Raw genomic sequence first — 8891 nt, forward strand, 5'->3', positions numbered from 1 at the left:
AACATTATTTGTTTCGCACTGTCTGTCATGCAGATGTTTCAGAGACAGTGGTGGAACTTTTTGTGTTTATTGCATCCGAGCCCACGTATTGCTTGCACACTAGTTGATGTTTTACATGTAGTCTTGAGCGTCTTCACATTTAAATGCTCCTCTAAACACCTCCCCCAACAGTGTTGCCAGTTTCCAAACAGTATGACAGTATGTTTGTATGTTTTTCTCAGATCTTTTGTGGCTAAAATATTCTACACAGTGGAATGTCAAATTTGATCATGGCTCCTCTTATAAGTAAGTAATTTGCATCTAAGATAATTCCCTTCATTTGTATTTTAATTGGTAGAGAGTAGATAAACTTATTACATCCAATGGTGTGTTAGCAATTTACACTGTTGTCTTGTATTACTATTTGTAATGTAATAGAATCCTAATTCTATTCTTATCATTTCTATCAAAGTCAAGATTGCAATACAAATAACTGCTTTCAGATTTATAATTAAAAATGCATATAATCAATTAACATTTATATACATTTTATTATATGAATTAATCAAAAATATTTATAGTCTTCATTTATGATATGTATTTATGAATAATTAATTTTGTCTTCATATTTCATGACAGGGGTTTCTGACAGAGCACTGTTGACTACCATCTCTGTTGTGCTGTGTAAGTCAGTTGTGTTTGCTTGTTGCTTTTTTGTTTTGTTTTTTATGAAAATAACACATGGGTGAATCAGTAGTTTCAGCTTCATGCCACATCCACACTAATATGTTTTCGTTCGAAAACGCATATTTTCTCTAAGTTTTGGCCACACGTAGACTGCGTTTTTGTCAGGGAAAACTGAGCTTTTTGAAAACGCTCTCCCAAGTAGATAAATTTGAAAATGCCGTCTTCACGTTGTAGTGTGGATTGCGAAAACGGATGTATGTGAAAACGATTACGTATTTGTTGTCATGTGATGCAGTCATGTGATCCATTCAACCAAAACAATCAAGTTAGGCCCATTTTATAGCGGTGCTGTTGAGCCTGATATACTCTCTGATAGCGTTGCTAAAGATAAATGTTACTTTGTACAACTGATGGGGGTAACAGTTGGGTCCTCAGATATGAATATTGAGGATTAAAAACTCTAACTCAGGTTTGCAATCAACTGAGAGAGTTTACCGATTGTTCTCTGCAGTTCAAATTGACATCACAAGCCGTAAGATCCAGTAGTTTAGAAATAAAGAAGAAAAAGAAGAAAACCAAAAGAGAAAGAAACACAAGACAAAAAGAAAAAAAGGAGTGAAGTAACCATTCAGAAACGTTCACAAGCAATTATAGTCATATGCAAATTTGATCAGAGGTGTCACAGTACAACCCTTTCTAAGATTCTGATAAGCCCTTAATTCAAACATATAAGCACTTTACAAATATGGTATGTTTCCACCTTCGTGAAAACAATTATTAGTTATCCATAACATTAATCAAGTTCCCATCATTGGTTTTAAAGAACATATGTGCAGATGTCACAGGTTAGCTATAAGTTATAAACACTCCTCTTTTCGCTATGCAGAAGATACCAAAGCAAGCAATTAAAATCCTTTGAGGTTTTTGACTATGGCAGAGCCACATGTTACAGGCACAATAAACAATCCAAACACTGAATGAGTTAGGCATCACAACGGGTAGGCATTATCTATTTCCCAGGACTGGAGGCTTTCTCTTAAATCTCGATGGCATGTGGTGCCCCTCGCCATCTGTGTAAAATTAGGACAGAGCAAAGACAGAGCACGACAAAGAGCATACACACAAGGCCTAATAATGCACACAGTCACCTAAAATGACAATAAAATCATATCATAGCTAAAATCTCTCTCATTCAATTAATAATGATTGGATTACCATAGAATAAAATGCTTATAGAATAGCTAATTAATTATGTAATAATTATAACAGATATATATTTTTGTGAAAAAATGCAGCACAATATAAATGCATATCCTCTAGGAGCCGGGCTAAATAAATAATCACTATTATTGTTTCCTTGCATTGGGCCATACCCTCAGTCACCCCTCAGATGACATACATCACCAGCAGGTGGGGCCTTAGGCAACCGCCTAGTTCGCCTACGCTTAGAAATGGCCCTGCTTATTTCTAATTTAACATAAATATTCACACAGCGTGTGTTAATGGTAAATCATTCAACTCACATTTGTAAGGTGCTGTCTTCACTGACGTTTTGCTAGTTGTCACAATCACCATTATTTACAACTGGTTTGTCAGTCCAGTATTTCAGTTGAAGTAGTACATCATTCAGGTACTCTTAGTACTCTTCTTATTTGGCATTTTCAATGTGAACACACTACTCACACTGCTTTCATCACAAAATGGCATAATGTAGAATAGTGCAGTAGTTTACTGCTGTTTTACATGTCCTTTTTTTATAGTTTATTTACTAATTTGTATTCTTTTTCCCCAGATGTTACGAGCATTCATTTCACCTCTACAGTCACACCAGTGTCAGTCACAAGTGGTAATACATTAATCTGTGTCCTGTTGCTTTTAATTGGTGTGTGAGAGGTTTTATGCCTGTAGAAAAATAGGAAAACACAGCTGCTGGAGTTTTTGTGTGTGTGTATATACATATAGTATTCCTCCTCTTCTACTACTACCTTATTACCTTTCTTCTCTTGTGACAATGTTGGTAGTCATTTTATTTTGACATGTCCTATTTGTATCATGTTTGTCTTTTTGCATTTTTCATTATTCAGTTGCATATCAGCAAGAATTCAACACATATTAAACAGTGCTGACAGACTATTAGCAGTCAGAATGAAAGAGATATGGGATTGTAAAATAATATCACAGACAAAAAAAAAAAAAAAATTAAGCAAAATATTTCGTAAAAATTTATGACAGAAAAGATGACTAAAGGAGTGACTAAAGAGTCGCTGTGGAATTTAAAAAGACTTGTCAAGAAAAGTGTTTTCACATATCAAAAAACAAACAAAAGAATCTAAAATTAGGTGATACGACACTTTCTCCTCTGTAAGTAGTCTGTTCAAAATGTCAAATAATTCTATATAATACATAATAAATCCTAGATAATACTAAAACGTCGCCCTGTTATTCTAAACATAATTTTCTATATAATTTTCTATAATTCCTATAATTTTCTGTCTTCTGTTTTCCAGAATGTTGAGCCATTGCTCCAAAAATGACAGAAGCACCATTCACATCATTATTGTACTCCATTATACTCATATGCTACGTTTCAAGACTTCTGAGGTTATATGATAGCTTTGTGTGAGGAACAGGTCAAATGTATTTGCTGTTATTGTACGGCATACTGGAATACTTCTGATTGGTCAATAGTGCCATCTAGTTGTCTGGTATTTCAGAACAACAACCACACATCTAGGCATTGAGTGATATCAGATTAGTCATCCGGGTATTGCAAGTCATTTTTCCTAATTATCGTTTCACTCTGTGATCTGTAAGCTAATGTAAAAATGTAAGCTAATAAAATCATTTAAATTCAAATTCATATAAATATTTCATGTCTGTTTATTTATTTATTTATTTGGTTAGTGTCTGTGTAATAAGTGGGATAATGTATAGTTTTTGTTTCATGTCGGAGTCCTGATAACCCTGTCGGGTTTATTTTGCAAAAACAACTGTACATTGACCCTTACATAATCGTCCCCTCCATCAAAACTCTCCAGTCCGTCTAATCAATAAGAACAGCCACCAACATCTTTTTTCTTCTCAATGCTTTGGAAACTTTACAGTTTAAAGTTCCATTTGTTAACATTGGTAAACTACATTAGTTAACATGAAATAACAATAAACATTTGAATTTCTATAAACTAATGTTAACAAAGATTAACAAATGCTGCAAACATTTATTGTTTATTGCTAGTTAATGATATACCAACAGAACCATATTGTAAAGTTTTACCAATGTTTTCATAACAGGCAATCTCTCTTCTGACCCCTGCTACAACTACACTGTGCTGGACAATCCTTGGAGATCCACCAACAATACAAATAACACCCTCATGTGTGACAGGAATGTCAACTGGGTCGGCTGGTATCGTCTCTTCATTCAGGGCTGGAGCGCTCAGATGCCTGAAACATGTGTTGTAAACAACATATGTGGCACTAATTACCCACTGTGGCTAAGAGGTGGACACCCAATAGTTGGTGATGGAGTAGTCTCCCGAAATGTCTGCAGTAATAACTTTAATGACTGCTGCTATGTCAAGTCCTATCCCATCAGAGTCAAAGCTTGCCCAGGCAATTATTATGTCTATGAGTTTGTTAAACCAACTACCTGCCACTTAGCGTACTGTGCAGGTAATTATATTTTCATGTGCCAGTTGTCTGTGTGATATCTGTTAAACAATGACTGTCTCTATTCAATAATTACTATTCATTAAAAACTTTCAGAAGTCAGAAGCAAGTATTCCAGCTATACAGTGATCAAGCCAGTGAACGTCACAACTGGTAATGTAACATGATTTTTAAGCCTATTGCTTAATTTCCTGAATGCTTGTTGTTTTAGCAAAATAAAAGCAGAATTATGTTACTCACACACATACTGTTGCTGGAAGCAACGCCCAGAAAGATCTCCGAGGTTTTTATACTCCCGATGTATAAAAATGGTTCAGTCATGTGAAAGCTTCAGAATGCTAAAATCGCTTACAGCACCTTTAATCTGTTACTATAATCGATGAGTGTAGTAGGCCTCCGACAAGGGTGAGCTTTCAACAGCAACAGTTTTGTAGGATATTATGGGCAGAGGAATTGTTAATTTCCACACTTAGAGGCCGGCAGTCACTCCGGACATTCCTCAAAGTCATAAATTTAAATACTCTGCCAAGGAGTCCAATGAAAACCCACATCTGGCTAATGTTGACTGTCTTGAAAACAATGAGAGTTCTGTGGATGCACTCAGACCTTCTCCCCTAAAGGGCAGAGGTGATGGTCAGCATAAAAGCTCACATGACTATCGTCATTGTTCAAGGCAAGGTGAGATTGAACAGACTCACTGGATCTGAACTGTGGAACTCAGTGGGACACAACTAATGCTCTGATCATAACTTAGTGTATACACACATTGGGACATTTCACACAAAGTAACAATACTTTGCTGATTTAACCCTCTAAAATGCACAGAATCTACCTTTTTATACCAAAATGTACACAACAATCCTTGCTGCAAATTAATGATTATAATCTTTAATCTTGTTTTATTCATGTCATATTACTAGAATGGTAACCTTTTAGGATAAGACCATAATGTTTAATATCAAATTTCCCTGCCTAGGACGAATACTCTTTTTTTGTTTTTCCTGTTCATCTCACTTTATCCTCCGCGCTCTTGCCCTCGTGGCTTTTAGCCTTCTCTGGCACCCCTCAAGTTCCGTAACACGTAGAGTCCAGGAAGGTTCTGAACGTAAAGTTCAGAGGAAGCTCTACTTTTCTCTGCTCTATGACCCACAGACATGAAGTGAGTCGCAAGTCTTCTGTACAGAAGGCCTCGCTTTAAAGCCGCCTAATCATTCCAGCAACAAACTATCCACAATCTTAACAGAGGTACAGAACATCGGCAGAACAACCAGAACTTTCTACTCACAGCCAAAGGACCAAAGCAATGCAAGGAAATGCAGCCGTTGTATTAAATTTTAATGGTGGAAAATTTTATTCAGATTTCTATCTGATCATTTGTCAAATTCCTTACATATTATGATGAAGGTACACAGACACTTTAATCCATACCATTTGCATTTATACTACCAAATTTCCCTACAGAATGGCGTGGACATAATTTTAATTCCTAACACACATACTGTTCCTAAAGTTAATAGGTGTGACATCCCCTAATTTTATTACGTGTTTTGAGGGGGCCAGTGAAACGCTGTCCTACGCAGATTGACTATTGATGGACATGGCCAATCATGTTGCTATGAGCTGGATGGGTAGCTCAAAATAAAAGCACCACGGAGACACAGAGGGAATTCACTGGATGTTTTCACACTTGAGTCTTCTTCAAAAGAAGCAAACTCAGACCCCTTTAAGTGAACCAAGTGAAAGAAGACCCAGCTGTCTTTATGTTCATACTGTCTGTGGCCTTGAAAGTGGGCTCAGGTCTCATTTGACCTGTTATTGGGTCTCAGTCCACTTGAAATTCGCACTGTTTTTCTGTGGAACCTAGTCCACTTTTTTCAATGGACTTTTTTTAGTCCGCTATATTTAATGTTAAGAATGCAATAAGAGTACAATATTTTATTTATTTATTTATTTTTTTTTATTATTTTTTTTTAACTAAGGAGGACAAGTCGAAATAGATTTTTGTGGTATTCAATTTTATGTCTCATATGCTGTCGTTTGAGCTTACCGGTAACTAGTATTTAACCCGAAATATTCCTTTAACTGTATTAAATATATAAAGTGTAATTTTGTGATTGTCCTGCATGTGTCTGCATTAGTCTATGTCCTAACAATGCTCTTAAGTGCTCTACGATTACTCAAGATTACTCGTAAATCTACAACCATTTTCAAGAACTACTTAAGACACAATGCTTTTAGGAAACATATTGGAGTAATTCCAAGATGATTAGTACAGTCGTTTCTACGATCTATTTAGGCTTAACCTGTTCAACTCTTAAACCCTCCCCCGGGTTGAAAATGACATTATCACGATCATCCTTCACTATTTACATGTCCTGATGGAACATTAACAGCCATATGTGGTATCATTACAAAGATTAGACCGCCTACTTTTCACACAAACCATATTTTTTTTAATTTATTTTACATCGCGCAGCATTTTAATGTTTAAGTTCTCACTTCCGAAGCCAATATACAGATAAAAATCAAGTATGAATATTTTTCATATCGCTCAAATTTGTTGAACATAGACAAGCCATATATCAAACAAAAGCTCTCATTCTCCAGATTATGTATGTTTAGTTTATTTTGTTGGAATAAAACAACAGGTTCAAATGATCCCTGAATGAATCGCAAAGATCTTTTATATTTGTAAACACCGTAGTGCAAAACATAGGTTGTCATTTTCATAAAATCTACAAAATATGGTATCGGCCATGGATAATGAAGAGACACATATCATTGGAAAGCTGATGATCTAAGCTGTCCATAGACATGTCAATATTTCCCTCCCGACCAATGAGAGCCTGAGATAATCATCATCATCATATTCTGTGCACAATTGGGCGTCAACACGAGGCCTGTAACGTGCACTCATGTGAGATGCACTTCATATTGCCGAAGCACTTGCAGACACACACGCAGACACACACGCAGACACACACTTTAATGTTTATAGTTTATTATTTATCTCAATATGGCTCCAAAAAGCAAAACATGCAGTATATTACTATTTTACATTGGTTTATACATTTGTTTATTTATAAATAAATAAATAAAAACATCTTAGTATTTTCATGTCTCAGGTCTCATTTTCGTCTATCCCATTACTAATATTTTGTGTGTCTTTGAAAAGAAGATTCCCTGTTTGGGGATCCTTGTAAGTGTTGTTGTCATGTATACCAAATAGTAAAAGTAGGATTTTTGGTGTAATATTCTTTGTAATAGCTTGTTTTTGCATTTTGAATAACCCGGGACCTTGGAGACACTAAATGGCCACTTTGCCTCCCTTCGGTTTCATAGTAATACCTTTCGAATGGTAAATGATAGAGAAAAAAAATATTTTTTTCAGTATTTGCTGCCATCTAGTGGAATCAAACAAAACTCGCCATATATAAAAAGAGCATACAGGGCTTGAGTTATGCACTTTCAAAAACATAATTCAAAGAAATAAAATCAAAAAGCAGCTATTTTTTTTTTGTGTGTTTATTACAGTAGTTTGAACACACAATAACAATTATTGATCATTATTAATTATACAATAATTAAGTTTCTTTTAAAATGAGACCAACATTTTACATTTACTTCACTGTATGTGGGTAAGAGGAGCCTTCAGATTTGATTATGTCAGTTTCAGGCGGAATTCCAAAAAAAAAAAAAAAAATCCCTAAGAGCTGAACAGGTTAATATGCTTTTGGTAAATGAAGGGGAGATCTGTGTGCTAGCAGACAACAACTGAATGCTGTTGCATGTGCTGCTGAGTGTTTTTAAAATCACTGCTGAATGCTGGTGTGCACCGCTGATTTTTGTTAAACTCACCATTGAGTTTTGTGCAGAGTGTTCTTATGATCAGACTGCAATGCGATTTGATCAAAATTAGATGGAGGGACAGATAAAAATGATTTGTGGGCCGGATTTGGTCTGATGGCCACGGATTGAACTGCCCTGCATTAAACGTTTAAAACTTTGAGTGATTTTAAACAGATTTTCAAAAGATAAGTTATGGGTGAACGTTTGCACCACATGATATTTTAAAACTATAAATGTGAAAAACTGACTTAAACCTAAACAGCATTGAAAAGGTAAAAAGTAGTTACATATATTTTAGAGGCAAAACAGCATTATACATATTATTTATATATATATATATATATATATATATATATATATATATATATATACACACACACAGTATTCTGTTTATATATATATATATATATAAGTACTTTAAATGAACATTTTATACAAATGTGAAAATATAAATACACTTGCCTTATCTTGTTTACAGATGATCTCTCTTTTGACCCCTGCAACAACTACACTGTGCTGGATGATCCTTGGAGATTCACCAGCAATTCAATTAACAACTACATGTGTGACAAGAATGTTAACTGGGTCGGCTGGTATCGTCTCTTCATTCAGGGCCAGGATGCTCAGATGCCAGATACATGTATTCTGAACTATAGATGTGGCACTGAGTACCCACTGTGGCTAAAGGGGGGGCACCCGAAAGTTGA

The 8891-nt window shown here is 35.3% G+C and overlaps 1 protein-coding gene across 1 annotated transcript; it reads left to right on the forward strand.

Moving 5' to 3' along the window:
* The first annotated feature begins 626 nt into the window (after window positions 1-626).
* On the forward strand, window positions 627-8891 carry LOC127444807 (pancreatic secretory granule membrane major glycoprotein GP2-like). The gene is made up of 6 exons (XM_051704346.1): window positions 627-663; window positions 2459-2512; window positions 3958-4338; window positions 4432-4488; window positions 8663-8824; window positions 8872-8891. The coding sequence occupies exons 3-6, from the start codon at window positions 4041-4043 to the stop codon at window positions 8889-8891; spliced, it is 537 nt and encodes a 178-aa protein (XP_051560306.1). The 5' UTR covers window positions 627-663; window positions 2459-2512; window positions 3958-4040.

The sequence above is a fragment of the Myxocyprinus asiaticus genome, chromosome 8 (genome assembly GCF_019703515.2).
Source record: "Myxocyprinus asiaticus isolate MX2 ecotype Aquarium Trade chromosome 8, UBuf_Myxa_2, whole genome shotgun sequence".
NCBI lineage: Eukaryota > Metazoa > Chordata > Actinopteri > Cypriniformes > Catostomidae > Myxocyprinus > Myxocyprinus asiaticus.

Excerpts from the sequence above, each read along its gene's own strand:
- LOC127444807 (XM_051704346.1), top strand. The coding sequence starts at position 4,041 with ATGTGTGACAGGAATGTCAACTGGGTCGGCTGGTATCGTCTCTTCATT. Across the intron at positions 4,339-4,431 it reads CCACTTAGCGTACTGTGCAG|AAGTCAGAAGCAAGTATTCC; the intron begins GTAATTATATTT and ends AAAAACTTTCAG. Across the intron at positions 4,489-8,662 it reads GCCAGTGAACGTCACAACTG|ATGATCTCTCTTTTGACCCC; the intron begins GTAATGTAACAT and ends TCTTGTTTACAG.